We start from the raw sequence: 18,229 nt of genomic DNA on the forward strand, positions 1-18,229 counted from the left end.
ATATGTTTTGACTAATACATGATGATAAAAAATTTGCCGGGAAACCGCCTACTAATTCATATATTTGGTAAATTTATCTCTCTCATGGTCGTGTGAGAGAGATAGGGTAGTCCCATATACATCTTTCTGTGTATAGTGCTTGTAACTTTACGAAGAATGGGCCAAATTTCTTATCATTTTGATGATTCCAGAACCTTGCAGATGCTAGATGCTAGATGATCAACCTTTTCTGATCGATTCCACAACGTTTCTTTCACAATGCAATCGCATGACCATTACTGGTCTTTACCTTTAAGGTATTTAATGAAACAGTAAAGTCCAACATTTGTCAAAACTGACTGAAGGCCTGTCTTCACTATCTCGAGATTGCCAAATATCCAGCTATTTGAACTATCCCGATCGCAAACTATCCAGCTAATTTGCGCCTTCATCAGACCGAAGTAGCAATTAGAAGGATATTTGGTCGGGATTGTCATCCCAAGATATCTTGGGATAGTTTGCAAAATATCCCACTATTTGGCAAAATATCCAGCTATTTGTCCTGTGCGTCTTCACTAGATCGAAGATTCGCAATACGCGCTAACGCTGAGCAAAATATCTTGAGCCAATTTCTCAAGGTCGAGTTTCAAGTTTCGAGGTCGAATCTCGAGATAGTGGAGACGCGATTTGTTTCTTCAGGATAAATTCCCAAATAGCGGGCTATTTGGGAATCTGGAGATATTTGGCAATCTCTAGATGATGAGGACGCGCCTTGAGAGTCCTTTCAAGATTGAGGTTACACTGGTGTGAAAGTGAAAATGGTCAACCACAAATTGACTACAATTACATGTACACCGCATTCAGGGGCAGACAAGTTCACTTGATGACAGATATTTTTAAATAGCTAAACCTAGATCTACATCAATGAATGATGCATGTGACATGATTTTCTGATAGAACTTAATACGCTAATTTGGCAGACATCAGGGGGAAAAAATAGTGAAATTGAATGACTGACTCCTCTCTTGAACAACAACCATAGACCAGCAATTATTGATTACGACAAAGGGGGGGGGGGGGTGGTTTGTATGGCTCATTTTATTTAAAATATAAAAACAAGTTGATAGCAGCGTGTGGAGCATATCTGCATGTAAAGGTGTTCAAGCAGTTGGTGTTTGAATTTGATCTTTATCAATTTGTATAAAATCATACAATTTACACAATAATTTTGTAATTGCTTCTTTTTTTTTAAATTTAAAATCAATAAAACCACAAAAAACATAAAGACAAACAAAATCAAAGTTACTCATTTGCTTCCATAATTTTATGAAATCTCACTATTCTTCAAACCTCCCATTACCTAATTTAAAAATTGACTGATTTTAGGTTTCCTTACATTTACTTTATTGCAATTATGAAATGTATTTCCTTCTAAATCTGATGCCTTTCTCAGCTATTTTCTCATGATGTCCTAGCTAAGTAGCTATCCCAAAGAATTCAAAAGCCTTTGAGAGACATTTGATATCAGGTAAACCTTGTAATGTAATGGCACTTCTAAGAAATAATGGGCTTACATGTAACTCTACAGGATACCGTAGTATGAATTTCATTTCCTTCCAGTGCCACGTATTGTATTCTACAATCAAGATGCATGGCATTGAGTTTCATGTTTTAAGACATGTTGAGTTCTGCTAAGTAGCTGAATGTGTTATGAAAGAAAAGGCAAAATATTTTAAGAATTATGTTACTCTGTGCAAAACAACAAATTGTTATCAATTTGCCACTATCTCCATTTCTTTGTTTGTTTTTGTGTTTCAGGAATTAATTCCTTTAAATGCTGGAACGCTGTAGTGGCAGCTAGGCTAAAGCCGGGGTAATAATAAATGCGCCTCGAAATAGAATTTCTAGATAGACGGCGCTATAGAAATGCCTATTATTATTATTATTCATCTTTTTATTCCACATCCACTGCCTTCATTAATGACCAACAAATAATGGAAGGCTTCAAAATAATTATGTAAAAAGGTTGGATCATCTTGAGGACATGTCAAATGCATCAACATTTAAAAATTAGAAATCCAAAACACCTCCAATTTGTCAGCCATTCATGCATAATCGCTGCCTACTTGATTCATGAAATGGATTGCAATGAATTTGAAACCAACTGTGTGCATGGTAATCTGCAAATTGCTTAGAACAATAAAATTCCTTGAATAGTAAAGTTCAACCGTAATCAATGCCAAAATAATCAGTCCATTTTTATTGAAACTTACATGTACAAAGGCCGCGATATACACGTAAAATGTAATACAAAGAGCATTCAAAGATGCAAAATGCAAAAGTGTCAGCCAAATAATATCAATGATAAATTGAGCTTAAACAGGTAATTAGATTAGATTTATTTAATTTCTATATTCTACCAAAGTAGGACACCATCCAATAGGCTATTCATTTTGAAATGGCACAATTTTTTTATTTTTTTATTTCATAGAAACAATAAGTGCCAATATTCATATTTTCAAAATATACACCACGATCATCTCATTTCAAATCTTATTCTTGCAATAACAAATAATTTATTTAGAATATTATTCTTGCAATAATGAATAACTCATGGATATTATCGTCCCTGGAAGTACAATTTACAAAAACATTTCACTTCCTCTGATAAATCTCAAAATAATAAACAATTTGGCATTTCTGACTAAAACATTTGTCTGTTAGGGGTTGTGGGAATTGTGGATTAGCCACCCGATCCCATAACTCATGGATTTGATCGTCCCTGATAGTACAATTTACAAAACATTATACTACCTCTGATGAGTCTCAAAATAAATAAAACATTTTGAATTTCAGAATAAAATGTTAGGGAGTGGGATCGGGGATTATCCAGCTGATCCCACATTGATTCTTGAAGGAGTTATCTAACAAATGCCCATCTATGAACATTGTAGATACCAGTAAAAGTATGGTCTTCCCTTTCACAATGTTTTTTCCTTGTAAAAAAACTATATTAAAGGATCGACATTGGAATGAAACCTTCAGGGCAGAGCTGAGGTCACACTATTCATAGATTACTTTTTAATGATAACTGCTTTACTATGGATAAAACCAACACCTGCTTTCACCTTGAGTTATCAAGTAGATGAATGTAGTTCACCGAGGTTCATGAAAACCCATGAATGAGTGTCACATAAAATCGAACAGTTGATGAACATGTGTATATTAGGGCGCGTTCATGCTTGATTTTGACGGCCAGGATCAGGCATCTGTTACGCGTTTAGTTTAAAACACGATTGCGTTCATGCTCACTTTTGTAGAATCACCGAAAAACGGCGATCACGATCGCCGATCGTAAACTCACAAAAAGATGCGTTTACAATTTGTAAACGCGTTTAAATGGGGTCAATGCACTGACCTCTAGTGGGTCTACGTAGCATGCGCACATAGGTTTGCGAATCCAGCTGAAGGCCACCCAAGGAGAATTGCCTGGAGAAGTGAGCATGAACAGTGCACCGTGGAACTGCGATTACGATGAGCGTTTACGATGAGCGTTACAAATCGCTCATTCTGCCTTCAAAATCAAGCATGAACGCGCCCTCACACAAATAGCCACTTTCCAGCTTTTTTACTAATCAGGAGTTGTTTTTCCCATGTATTTTCAATTATGGAACGTTATATGTGGACAAGGTTACATACTACGCCTCTACAAAGTATACAATGACATATAAACATCATTTATCTTGTTATGAGCACACCATCATCTAATTCCCAGAGGCACCTCCCTCTCTCCATGGACCGCATCATCCTGTAATGTTCTACCGGCCATGTAATCAACATCTCCGATGGGAATTTCCCTTCTGTACCGGGTATTCTCCAAACAAGGGATTATATGTGGACATAAGCCGTTAGCATCTTATTAGAATCGCACAAATCGGATGGAATTATATCAACTCTTGCGTAAAAATGTATGTTGGTTATGTTTGAAATGGCAGTGAAGCAGCGCCACAAGCCACCAGACAACTTAAAGAACATAATAGAAAGAAACATTTCCCCTCAAATTAAATTATAAAAGATTTATGTTTTTTTTTTTTACTGTAGTAACTTCAAGGCTATAAATCTTTCTGTGCAACTATATCTAGAAAATGTAGAATGGAATTGAGAGCATCAAGTTATATTTACCAAATAAATTCCATTGTCATCTACCGGTATTCATTTTAGTCAACTAATGCTAAGTTCACACCGACGCCGAATTGATGGCGCATTCAATCGGCGAGCAAAGCGGCGGCAAAGCGTAACAAAGCTTAATTAAAGCGTAAAGACCGTAATAGAGCGTGAGAAAGCTTTGAGCAATTCGGGACATTCGGCAAGAGCGCCAAAATTTTTTAAACTGTTTAAAAATTTGAGGCAATCTGTCACGAATTGCGTAAAGCGGGGAGAGCGTATTAAAGCTTATCAAAGCGTCACAAAGCTTATCAAAGTTTTGCTCAAAGCATAGGAAAGCTTAACAGAGTTTAAATTTTTGGCACTCTTGCCGAATGTCCCGAATTGCTCAAAGCTTTCTCACGCTCTATTACGGTCTTTACGCTTTAATTAAGCTTTGTTACGATTTGCCGCCGAATTGATCGCCGATTTAAAGCGCGACATTCGGCGTCGGTGTGAACTAGGCATAAAGTAGGCTATGTCACACAATTCTCACGGTACTTTCAAAAGGACAGCCTCAAATAATTTCCACGGAGCTAAAAGGAGAACTGAAATTTTCAGACATGCATGAATATGAATGTGGTGTAGAATGTTTCAAGAGTAGCCTCTCTTGCTCAAATGCCAATGGCACAATCCATTATCTCTCTTGACATGAATTTTAATGAGGAAGAATTGGAAACACTTCTCAATGCAACATTTATTTACATTCATCATTTCTTGCCAGTATCTGATCCCCATGTAAACACTATGCTCTACACATCTGTGTATCTAAAACTAATCAAATCAGTAATCAATACATTGCAGACAGGAGGACCATTCTGCAAGAGCCCTAAAACCCCTCTCTTTTTGTGCGTGTGTGGGGGGGGGGGCGGTTGGGTGTGGATGAATGAGTCAACAGAAATTATTTGTTTGAATTAGGTATCTAAAACTACTGTTTCTTTTCCTGCAGTAATGAGATATTTGAATGTATACAACTCTCTCATAGAATATAATATAATGATTGGTCAATCACTGTCAAGTGTATAGCATGCAAACATGTCCAGTGCTATCCAGTGCTATTCATTGATTTTATCCTTACTGATTCCATTATGTGCACTAGAAATTTCTTGTTAAAAAAGAAATAGCAGTAATAATTATGATATTTAAAATGACTAAAAAATTTAGCATCCTTATTTGGTCATAATCATGTAGATGTGTACTAGCGCAGATTTCATGTCCAGGGACCCGTTTCACAAAGCCTTTTTCTTCTATGACAAATGACAAAAATCAGTGACCAATCTGCTGATAACCAATCAGAACCAAGGATTTCGCTAGCTTATAACAAAAAACTGTCATTTGTCACTGATGACAAGTTTTGTGAAATGGTCAGTGCTCGGATACTGTATGTGGATTAAGTTAGCTTGTAACTAATCTTTCACCATTTCTAAAACTACCTGTATATTATTAGCTTTGAAACACTATCATTTACAAAATCTGATTACAATATCAAATACATTGAGACAGAAATATCAAACCAAAATCTCTGATATCTTAAAAATGCATGGAATATTCAATATACCTCAGGAGTAAGGGATATAACAGGGATGTCATAAATCATTTTATTATCCAATGTGGCACCTATAAGCTTTTCTTAGGGATATATGCATCATTTGTATCTAGGTAATTAATCATTAATATCAATCATTTTAACTAAAGAATACAGTATACTAAATAAATCCAAGGCAAAACAAAATAGAATTTGGGAAAAGACATGAATGAAATAGGATGATGAGGATTTCAATCTAGATGTTACCATTTAATCATTGCATTTGCTAATTACTTTTATGTGACAGGCAAAGCTACTCAAACAAAATGTTATGGCATCTTTTGAGTCTTTTTAGTTATTCCTTTCACAGCACTGTTTGAATATTGAGCAGAAAGACTTAAATCTTTAATAAATACATGTAGGAAAATTTCGTCACAAGTTGATGCTATACGTCAGAGGAGCTGGACGTTCACTCTTGTTTAACGGTGCCGTTTTAAAGATACCGACAACGCGCCGGGGTCTTGTACACTCCTAATTGAATATGGGCTGATAATTGGGGGACATTCTGATTTAGAGGGGGTCATTTTGCCTATAGACCCATGTTGAGTCAAGTCATGAATACGTTAGTTCTCAATGTATGGATACAGGTTACCTAGCCACAGGGCGCACCTGACACTTTGTTCTTCTTTTTTTTTATCAGACGATTCATCTTGTCAGGCTATCAATTCCTTGAACGTCATCAATCATTCCTTTATCACATCCATTTCAATTTTTCTTTCCATTTCATTTTTGTCATCTCCCTTTTTTTCCATTACTGTACATGTATCTGCACTACATGTCAACCTCTAATTCATTCAAGTTCATTGTATTTGTTTACAGTAACTTGTAACTCGTTTTACAACCAACAAAAAACATAGATTTAAGCATTGTTTTTACTCTGGTTCTGAAAACCAGCAATGAACTCTTCATTGTTCATCAAATAAATAAATAAATTAGACACATATTGAAAAATTGTTAAATAGTTTAACATGCTATGCAGAGTGTACTTCGGACACAAAGCATCTGTTACAGAGCATGTTAGACTTAAAGAGAAGGTCGAGTTCTGGGAAGAGGTGAAAAATTATTTGTGTAAGTTATCATTGTTATTATGCAAGGGTGGAAGAACATCAGATAAAACATCTTCCCTGAAAAGCATGGCTCTTCAAATACCTTCATATTATAAATATGGCATGTAAAGTCGTAAAAATCAGGACGGATTTTTAGGCCGCGTGTTTGTGTAGTCCCATATACATCCTTCTGTGTACAGTGCTTTTAACTTTACCAAGACATGGCCAGATTTCTTATCATTTTGATGATTCCAGAACCTTGCAATATACATGAATACTTATATGCTAAATAATCAACCTTTTCTGATCGATTCCAGACTGTTTTTTTCACAATGCGATCGCATGACCAGAACTCAACTTTATCTTTAATATACTATACTGTACATCTAAAAGTCAGCTCGAGGCCATGCATCATTTCATGTAAGTGGATGCCTGCATCCTTCGGCCAAAAGGAACCCTTTCAAATATAATAAAGTGCATGCCACTACCAAGAAGTAGGACTGCCCTTTCGGAAATGATAATAAATATAAAACTCTAAGCCTAATTTCGCTAATCAAGCGTCGGTAGTACTAAAGTAAATCAGTGCTTAGATGATGAATAGCAGGACGCAAAAAAGGTTACCCACTATCTGGCTTCTCTGGAATGCCAAATGGATGTGTGTTTACTTCAACTCATATCCTCATATTGGGCAGACTACTTATGAATAATGCAGTCCAAATTGGTTTTCATTTATCAATGGGAATGAATAATTTAGCAAGATTGGGGCAGCCATCTACAATAGGATATTACTCCTACAAAAAGTTTTGTGCATCAAAGATTTACTGCACACTTGATTTGTAAGGAAAATCTGCCTGTCTCATAATGCTTACCATCATATTATGTTTAGAAAATGGTTTCAGAACTGTCTACAAGAAACAGAGAAGAGAAATCATTGTCTGACATTTTAGTTTTCTTGTTTGTTGTTGTGTATGTGTGTTGTGTTTTTTTTTTTGGGGGGGGGGGGGGAGAAAACAATACTACCAATTCAAAGTATTTCTTGATTCAATTAAAATCATTTGGAGGAGTAAAAAAAAAAAAAAGGAAAGAACATATTGTCCATTCCTGCAGTTTTTAATTTGGCATTGTAGGAGACTTTTCTTTCATTTCCCGTCTTTTATCTTACAACCTAATCAACTGGACAACAATGTGGTGTGAAGATTAAAACGCAGATACCCGATCTGACTAAATATGGCCGAGTGAAAAATTATAAGTCCCATGGCGCTAATTTACAGTCTCTATCTCTGTGTTTTGCCTCCTGTGCAAGAGTCCAGTTCTCACACCCGCTTCCCTAATGACTAGTACTGATTATAGGGGGCACGATGTGGCAGCATCTGAGAGTCATGAATTTGAAATCAATACGAAGGACTGTGCCTGCAGCCATTGTAATTCCGAAGGAAAACAAGTAGATAGAGTTACATAAGCAAAGAAAAGACATTTTTAATGCAAGCTGGATCGAGTTATATGGAGAGGATTTTAATATCATGTTAAAAATGTATGATGGAACAGCAGACATCCATGAAGGGTTTAATTGAGGTATGTTTCATTAGACTTAGGAAAAAACAGTTAATTTTCATTTAAACAATTTTAAAATCAAATTACATTATTGCATATAATGGCATTTATATAATGCCATACAACACATTCTAAAGTCTTTATTCCACATTGCCTACATGTATGCTTTGAGGCCGAGTTAAAACTTGGCTCAGGGAAAAAAAAAAAGCATTTCTATTTAAGACAGAGAATAGCCTGGAGAAGGACTGGTTAAATCCATTCACTAAACATATTAAAGACAGTGACATTTATAAGCACCTCTTTGAATCAGCTTCACTCATTTTTTATTCATCATCCATTGATTTTAAGTTTTATTTTCATCTGGACGGATTATGACACTCGATGCATGAGCAATCCAGCGAAGACCCAACACACAAAATAGAAATGTAGGCCACATGTACGTAGTACGTCACATAACACGTAGGCCCTATTTTTGATTATGTGATCAATCCTATGTTCTCCGTTTCAACTTTCAAGATTTAGGTCGTAAGAAAAATTAGGTAAATCGTCCACTGAAAAACAAATGCAAACACAATTATGGTCTAATTCACCTGTTCTTTTCTTCGAAACACCTGCTGTACTGAGTCTAACAAGATTTTAATTTAATTTGACCGTGTACAGTTGCAGTTGATGTGTTAAGCATGCTTTAAAGGTAGTGTATCCCTTTTGCAGCCAACATCAAATTCTGTAGAACTTTGCAGGAATTATGAATATGTCACCGTTGTCACGTATGTCCTATCCAAGGCTCAAAATACACAGGGGCGCCGGGGCGTTTGCAAAATCGCCCCCATGGAATTATAAAATAAAGATTATCTTTTCTTATAAAAACTTTAACACAATAATGAGTTTCAAACCTTAAATCAATGAAAAGGAACTACGGAAGTAAGATTAGCGTGCAGGATTTCTAGCTCGAATCTATCAGTGGCCGCCATATTGTAAACTAATGTACGCTTGTTGGCCCAAGATGGCGCTATCTCCACATCTCTCTGAGTTTTACCTATACAATCAACGGAAGCTCGCAGTGCAGTGCGGCCGTCAGCAGCAGCTATACAGCACTGGTAGTACCAGTTTGGACGCTGCCACGCCATATCTGCTGGAGCTAGAGCCGCAATGGTTAGTATAAGAGCATATTGAGAAGAAGAGGAAGACCAAAGATGTTGTGGAAGGATATGCATGGTAAAGACTAAAAAAGGAATACAATAAGGTTGCTCTGAATGAAGAGGAGGAATGTGCAGAACAGGAAGAAATGGAGAGAATGTCATCACAGGATGATAGTCAGTAACCCCCTGTAACTTGTAAAGTTGTACGAGGGAAAATGCCGACTTAAATAAATGGGTACCAATTCAATGAAAATTTGTATTTAAAAAAAAAAAGAGTCCCTGTCGTTACTAAAAGAGCCTCAGTGAGATGGTTTACGGGGGCTTTTTTTTTGCGGGGGGGGGGGGGGTCCTATCTGTGAAATTAAATGTGAGCAGTGTCCTAGTATTCAAATCATGCAAGGAAACCTGTTTACTTTCTAGAGTACACTGTCAGACACTATTGGGTAACCAACTGACTTCTTCTTTCTTTTGGTAATAACATACATAACATGAGCCGTAAAGGTTTATGAGCATTTTTTTCCTACATCAATAACCCACTTCTTGAAATGGCAAAAATTAAAACTGATCGAGTCTATGCACAGCACAAAACGTATGACCATTGGGTACAAGGGTCTGAATATCAGTCTTTTTGATAAAACGAGCGCGCTTGCTAAATTCAATTCATCAATAGTCTTTATTTTCCGACACAAAGACATTTTTTGTTTTTAGGGAAGTTCTAAAGTAGTTTAATCTTTCAAATGCTGTTTAAATTTAACCTTTTCATTTTTTGCCCTGCAAATGGGACATAATACCTTTAAGAAGAATACCGTGTACGAAAGAATATATTTTTAATGAATTTAAACCATGAAATCCTGAATAGGCTCAAACTGAAATCTGATATCGATTCAATATTGTCTCAAGGCACAGCACCGAATTATCACATCTTGGGGTTTTCCCCTATATCGAAAATTTCATTTTCTTTTTTAAATGGCAAAGATTTAAATCATCATTTCGGTAAAATAAAAAAACTCTATTTTTTGCATGAAGTATTGCCATCTAAACCTCAGAAGGCAATATCTAAACATTGAACCATAATTTTACCACTACCTGTCTATATCTTTTAAACCTGACATTTTCGGAGATCGCGCCGCAACCGCTCAGAATTTTGAATTGTTGTTTCATGACTTTTTTTCCTCAAGTCTTACGCACATTTTGATACCATTTTCTTTGAAATCGGATATACCTGTAAGGTGCTACATAACAATTAGTATGCGCATGTCATCAAAAAAGTGCTATAATTGCATATATTCATGTACAAGCAGAATTGTGAAGATATGAATTGAAATCAAATTGCTTTTATATGTTTCTCAAAGTAACTTGTTGTATTACAGAACAAAAGGATACATTAGAAATAAAACAATAGATATAATAAGAAATAAAAAACAATCAAATACATAAGAAAATAAAAGTTGAAAATCGCATTAAATTTGCATAAATTATCATTATTAATTACATCAAATAACTATTTTGTGTTTATAGAAAAGAAGTTTCATATGAATAATGAGTTTCAACATTCAAAAAGTGGAGTCTGACAATCTATGTAATGATTCTAGTTCCCTCATTATATTTCCAGATTTGATATTCATGAATGCGTATTCATAATTTATGCAAATTAACCTATGCATTTTCAAATATCATAAAAATAATGAAACCTCATGAATTTGACATGAAGGAAACATTTATTCGATACATTTTCAAGATTCTTCACGAGTCTACAGACAAATATGTAGAGTTTTCTGTAAAATGCATAAAATTAGCTTTTTTGCATAATTAATTAGGCTATAACGACAAAAATTTGCATATTAGGAAAAAACTAATTATACCATCTTGTTCCTTATGTAAATATCTACAAACATGCAAATGTTCGCGTTCATCGGACATTCGACGGCCAAGATCATGGGGGGGCCTCCCAGCCCCCCCCCCCCCCCCCCCCCCCCCAGTCAGAGAGTGCTCGAAATAGCCCAGTACAGTAAGGGTTAAGGAATCTGGAGTTCATGACTGATAATAGCAATAATCACAACATTGACTTCTTGTATATCCACCACACAAGAAAAATAGACACTATCATCTGGAAATTCTCGAAAAATCACATCAAAATGAATAGAAGGAAACAGAAAAGAAGAACATTTATCGATGAAGCAATTGAGATTGGGGTGAGAGTTTATATCAACAGAGATAAAAATAGGGAGACCAAATGTGTCATTCAACGGCCTGGTACAAATCTGCCTTGATCCTGATTTCCCCTACTTAGGTATGCACATCTGATTATTCTCTTCTTTTGTCCTTATAAAAGTGATCCAGGCAATCTTGACAGGTGAAGAAGGGATACAGCTCAAGAGATATCACAAGGTCTTAGCTGAGATCTTCCGATCAATTATGAAAGCCCCCCTGACCCAACTTATGACAATATAAACAACACATTTCAAATCTAACGCACATACTGGAAAAAAAGAAAAAAAATCAACAAAACAATAAGTTTTGTTTCCGTCTTCATTGTGCTTTTTAGAAATCATTCTTTGTACTTTATAATGACAAAGTAAATTAACAAAGTATGAATTTTTATATTGTGGTAGATTAAAAAAATATATGTATGATTATTACTTAATAAATTGGTTCCTTTGTAAAAATTTGTATCATTTATAGTAAATTGCTCTCTCCTTTTCTTATGTTATCGTAGTAAATTCTTTGAGTTTTTCTTAATCAATATTAAATTCATTAAAAAAAATATATTGATGTCAGTCGCTTTGTGTACTCCTAACATGAATTTTAGGTAGTAGGTTGCTTTACATTTTTTTACTTAATTTTTAGTAAGTGGCTAAGGCTTCTCACATTTTGGTATTGTTTTTTTTTGTGGCGTTTTTTTAACTTTCTTTTGCTATTCCTTGCTTAATTAAAAAAAAAAATCCTTATTATGTATGAAGATGTTGCACTAAAAGAGATTAAAACTGCAATAAAATATTTTACTTTGGGTGACAGCTCACGAGACACTCACCTTACGGGTCCTGGGCTTCCATCGGAGCATCTTCTCCTTCCTCCTCATCAGCCTCTTCTCCGTCTTGTTCTTCCTCCTTGTTCTCTACCGGAGCCTCGTAAGCCTTCTCACTAGGAGTCACTACAATCCCATCCCACACGGACATCTGAGAGGCGATGCCTACAGAAAGACGAACAAAAACAACATTGTTAGTGTTGATATATGTCAAACCCACACACATAATCTGGGTTCATACTATGGGCAAACTCTTATGAAACTAGATAAAGGACAGAAGACATGAGCAGCATATATTATATTTATTCCTCCAAATCAACAAAGCGCAGGATTACATGTAATTTGAGTTAATAATTGATACAAAATAATAATAATAATAATAAAAACGTTACTTATAAAGCGCTAACCACCGAAGTCTCTAATGGACAGTGTGGGTTCTAACTAATTCTAACTTATCCTTTGACAACACTTTTGTCCTAACACCATTTTAATCTATATTGCTTCCTCCACCCATGTGTATGAATGGGTACTGGGTAGGAGTCACTACGATCCCATCCCACACGGACATCTGAGAGGCGATGCCTACGGAAAGTAGAACAAAAACAACATTGTTAGTGTGGATGTATGTCAAACCCACACAAATAATCTGGGTTCATACTATGGGCAAACTCTTATGAAACTAGATAAAGGACAGAAGACTCGAGCAGCATAGGTGGCATACAAATATTACATTTTCTTCACAAATCAACATAGCGTGGGATTAATTTGAGCGAATAATTGATACAAAATGGACAGTGTGGGTTCTAGCTACCCTTTGACACGTATTTATCCTTAAGCCATTTTAATCTATATGGCTTTCTTCCACCCATGTGTATGAATGAATACTGGGTGGGAGTCACTAGAATCCTATCCCACAAGGACTTCTGAGAGGGTATGCCTTTGGAAAGTAGAACAAAACAAGATCAAACCCACACAAATAATCTGGGTTCATACTATTGTCAAACTCTTATGAAACTAGATAAAGGACAGAAGACTTGAACAGCAATAGTAGCATACAAATATTACATTTTTCTTCCCTAATCAACATAATGCAGGATTACATGTAATTTGAACACTTTTGTCCTGAAACAAGGCATTTTAATTGCTTTCTTCCACCCGGGTGTATGAATGAGTATGGGCCCTATTGGGTAGGCTGTAAATGTAATAACAGTTGATTTGGTCCACTTTGTATGAGCCTGTAAAATGAAGCTGGTCAGAAATGCTCTCCTCGGGGAGAAAAGGAGAGTGAGTAAACATTGTGTGCTTCAAAGAATCCAAAGATGTTAAGCATATAGAAACGATACTCCAATCTTGAATCATTTTCAATACTTCAGAAACTTTTATGCAAACTGTCTCAGAATACTCCTTTATTTGAAGTGGTGATTAATCTACCAAAACAAATAGTCTATCTGGGTGCAAATTTTGTGAGGACATTATGTTTCCCAACTGCCCTTGTGAGAGGCCAGAACATCTTAATATTTCATGCTTATAATTCAAAATTAAGAACTTTATGTGCAACTTGATTCCCTAAATAACATTTCATGATAGGGGCCTGACATAGCAACAACTGAAAAATTGTATTGACTGTGAAATAGTTTTATTTGAGGATCTATCGTGACATTTTGATCATCTGTACCTAGTTACAGGAAGGTGCCTCAGAGAACTTAAAGTCAATTTACGTCATTGTTCACTAAATCTCAATCATTATTGAATACAGGGCATGAAGCATAGCCAGCAATAGCCACTATGTTCCCCCAAAAAGAAAGCTGCTCCAGTGCAAGTCATTGCTTTGTTTCAAATGGGGATCCCATTAGATTGAATATGACCACCCTCTATCTACCTCCTGATGCCCAGACTGCTGCTAGGTCTAAAGGCTCCAATACCTCAGACAACTAGTTAGACCGACTCCAGACCGACTGATAACCAACAAAATATTGGCCATTCAGGGTAATGTGACATTTTCTTTGGTCTCTAATTGGACTGGTGTCAGTCTCATCAGAGTGGCTGGGCTGGGGTACTGATCATTAATCAGTAAGGAAGTAATGAGACAGTCAGCAATAAGAGACATTCAATGAGAGCTCACTGTCAGACATAGGATCAGATGCAGATCTTCAAATGGTGGAAAGTTGGGGGCTGTTTAAAGGTATAGACCAGTTTTGGAAACGCCCCCCCCCCCCCCTCAAAAAGTGAAATGATCTTATTACCAATCATGTGAAAGAATATGTTTTTATTAATACGTGATGATACAAATTTTGCCGGAAAACCGCCTACTAATTGATATATTTGGTAAATTATCATATCTATCCAGACTGGATAGATATCGCGTAGTCCCATATACATCTTTCTGTGTACAGTACTTGTAACTTTACCAAGACTTGTCCAAATTTCTTATCATTTTGATGACCCCAGATCCTTGCAGTACACACCAATATACTTAGATGCTAGATGATCAACCTTTCTGATCGATTCCGAAATGTTTCTTTCAAAATGCAATCGCATGACCAGAACTGATCTATACCTTTAATTTACAGTCTCTTCACGTCTCAACTGATCAGACAGATTAGCTAGTGAGAAGGAAAGAAAAGGAAAAGACAGTTTTGTTCATAAATGCTCCACTTGGAATTTCTCAAAGAAATTTTTTCTAACCATCTACATGTATATGTTGTTTCGTGTTGATGTGTTCCCCTTTCCAAAGTTCTTTTACTCTATACAGTGAAATTGTAAGAGTAGTTCAGTGCTACATCCATCTCGGCTTTCTAACATTTTCTACACTCTGAAGAGCTCAGTGCCCAATTCCACCTTAAAGAATGGGGTTGAATAGAAATATAGAAGAGGCAGACCTCCCACCTAATTATGGCATTCAAGGGGATCAATACACCCACCGAGGAGATCAAATCACAGATCCAGGATTATCAGATTGAGGAGGCGAGGTGTAATTTCATAATGGGGCGTGCAGGGGGAGGGAGGGGGGTACACTTCTCTGTCGCCCCCCCCCCCATCTGGATACGCCCTTGACGATAAATGAAGAGCCAGCCACTGAGGAGTCTCGGTCAGTGAGATGATGAAGGTATAGCCACAGAGGGGTAAACACCAGAAGCCAGAGCTTAGGACCAAAGTCGCTACGATGAAATCAAATATCATCGAGTATTACATCGTGCCGTCCGTGCAGGCAAGTGGGTAAGCCTCTGCAATAAGACTGATTGAGGATAAATTGACCATTATTGACTTACCCTGACCCTAGCCTTTATCAATACGAAGTTCATCTCCAGCAGGATTACAATGAAAATGCCTCCAAGGAAGAACTTATTGTTTACCAACCATTCAGGGCAAAAGAGAATTTGATTTTGTGGCAATGAAGTCATTAATAAAGTCAAATGAAATGCTCGCAAATGCATTGTATGAAGATAGCCATGGCATTACAGAATGGGGCTTATTAGAGGCAACAAGCATGGGAAAGGAGAGAGAGAGAGAGAGAGAGAGAGAGAGAGACAAAGACAGATACAGATACACAGAAAGAAAGTTATTGTTAGAGAAAACAAAGAATAAGCCAGGTACCCCTATCATATTCATTACTCAGCCTGTATCCAAAATCTAATATGAACGGGATTATTGTCAGTTTATTCCCTCGCACTGTCCAGACTTCTTGACACGCTTGGGGGAACGTTCCAGTGCAGAGCAACATAGCAACATGGCAAGGCTGGTGGATTTTCTTCAAAAGAGAGACAAAACCTTCATACCAAGCTAATTTCATTGTAAAGTTTTTAAAATTTCAACAAAATTAGTGAAAAATTGAACTAAATCAGGCAAGGAATAATGAAGTGAAAAGCTTTTTTAAAAAGTTGGGACTAAAGGTCAATATTTAATTTGGTAACATCATGATTTATGGACAACTTCCATGCCTTTTGTATTTCGAATTTCATGTTTTGTTGACTTCTTTCTTGTGACTGAGATGTACTCTACTTCCCTGAATACAAGATAAAGTATGCAGAATGATATTCTACTTGACATTTTATGAAGCCGGATCAGGAACACAAATGAATTCGAAGAAATTGAAAAAATTGTGTAATTTTATGGTCAGAAGGCCTGGAGAGATGTCCATAAATGATGTCATGAAATCAAATATCGCCCTCTGGTCTTCTTCTTCTTATCGAGTCACTACACAAGTCCCGTCCAGTGGTCCACACAGGCTTTGGCACGGCAATTAACGGCTTCCAGGTCATCTTGGGTGCATGGCTCTGGCAGGAGTGGGCAGACTAGCAGGTGTTCCATTGTCTGTTCCTGGCCGCATTCACATGCCGTTTGTTCGTCTCCTAGACCCCACCTCTGCATTAGGACTCTGCATCGACCGTAGCCAGTTCTTAGGCGGTTGAGGCTAAGCCAGGTAGGCCAAGTCTCACTGGAGCCGGTTGCGAGGGATTCCTTCGGGCTGAGGAAGAGTTTATGTGGAGTTGTCTGAAGGTGGTTAGACCACAAAGTCATCCTTTGGTTGTGAGGGCTAGTATTAAGAGGCTCTACCGAGTGCAGAAAGCTGTGTCTGGATTTGAGCCGCTTGCCCACTGGCTGTTGTTCGAAGAGTGGGTGGAGTGGATTGTTTTCTTGTTTGTCCTTTTCTTTCTGGGACAAGACCAACCTTCTGACGTGTGGAGGGGCAATACCGCAGAGCAGGTAGATGTCTTCTACTTTAGTTGGCCTTAGGCATCCAGTGATCGCTCCACAAGCTGAATTTAGAGCTGGGTCAATCTTGGGTGCATGGGCCGACCTACTCCATACTGGTGATGCATACTCCGCAGCAGAGAAGCAAAGCGCGAGGGCTGTCGTCCGGATTGTTCTGGCATCAGTCCCCCAGTTGGTGTTGGCTAGCTTCTTGAGGATGCTGTTGCGGGCTCCAACTTTTGCCTTTGTGTTGGCAATGTGGTTCTTGTAGGTAAGGGAGCGATCGAGTGTGACGCCTAAGTAGACTGGGTTGGGAGTGTGCTTCAGCCTTTTCCCATACCAGCTGATCCTTAGTTGATGGTTGGCATCCCTGTTCTTGAGGTGGAATGCGCTTATCTGAGTTTTATCAGGGTTAGCTCTCAGGTGGTTGGTCGCATAGTATGGGATGAGACCGGCCAGGGCATCACTGAGGGACTCCTCCAACTTCACAAAAGACTGGTTCTGGGTGGCGATGCAGAGATCATCGGCGTAGAGGAAGCTCCTGGTGTTTGGGTGGATCGGTTGGTCATTCGTGTACACGTTAAAGAGTAACGGTGCGAGCACACTTCCTTGTGGTAGGCCATTTTTCTGTCTGCGCCATCTGCTGCGATTCCCATTGAGAACCACAAAATATCGCCGATTGGACAGCAACGTCTGGATGAGTCCAGTCAGTCTCACGTCCTTTGTCAGCTCAAAGATCTTCCTGGTAAGGATTCTGAGCTGACAAAGGACGTGAGACTCTGGTGACAAGTTATTTCAAAAAGATGTAACTTCCCTATTCCTTACCCGATGTTGTTCAAATTTTCACTGATTTCATTCAAATCTTATAATCTTTACAATAGTTTTGGTTCCCTTTAAGAAAGTTATCCATTCTACTCAATGAGGAATGTACCCTCGTAGAAATGCTGTATGCTACCAGTACTAGAAAGCACTGGAAAAGTCATGGCTCAAACCATGGACAAACATATGT

At 37.4% G+C, this 18,229-nt stretch overlaps 1 protein-coding gene across 3 annotated transcripts in view; it reads right to left on the reverse strand.

Moving 5' to 3' along the window:
• LOC764762 (interleukin enhancer-binding factor 2) overlaps positions 1–18,229 on the reverse strand; it is a 62,592-nt gene that overhangs the window by 14,894 nt on the left and 29,469 nt on the right. For 2 of the 3 annotated variants that reach the window (XM_031000319.1, XM_031000320.1), the window contains one exon: positions 12,535–12,693. In XM_031000319.1, the coding sequence (XP_030856179.1) occupies positions 12,536–12,693 (158 nt within the window). In that variant the 3' untranslated portion in view covers position 12,535. Of the gene's footprint in view, positions 1–12,534; positions 12,694–13,000; positions 13,111–18,229 lie in introns of those variants that run through there. The other variant, XM_031000321.1, reaches the window with a different exon arrangement.

This window comes from Strongylocentrotus purpuratus, unplaced genomic scaffold (assembly GCF_000002235.5).
Source record: "Strongylocentrotus purpuratus isolate Spur 01 unplaced genomic scaffold, Spur_5.0 spur5_scaffold_6, whole genome shotgun sequence".
NCBI classification, from domain to species: Eukaryota; Metazoa; Echinodermata; class Echinoidea; order Camarodonta; family Strongylocentrotidae; genus Strongylocentrotus; species Strongylocentrotus purpuratus.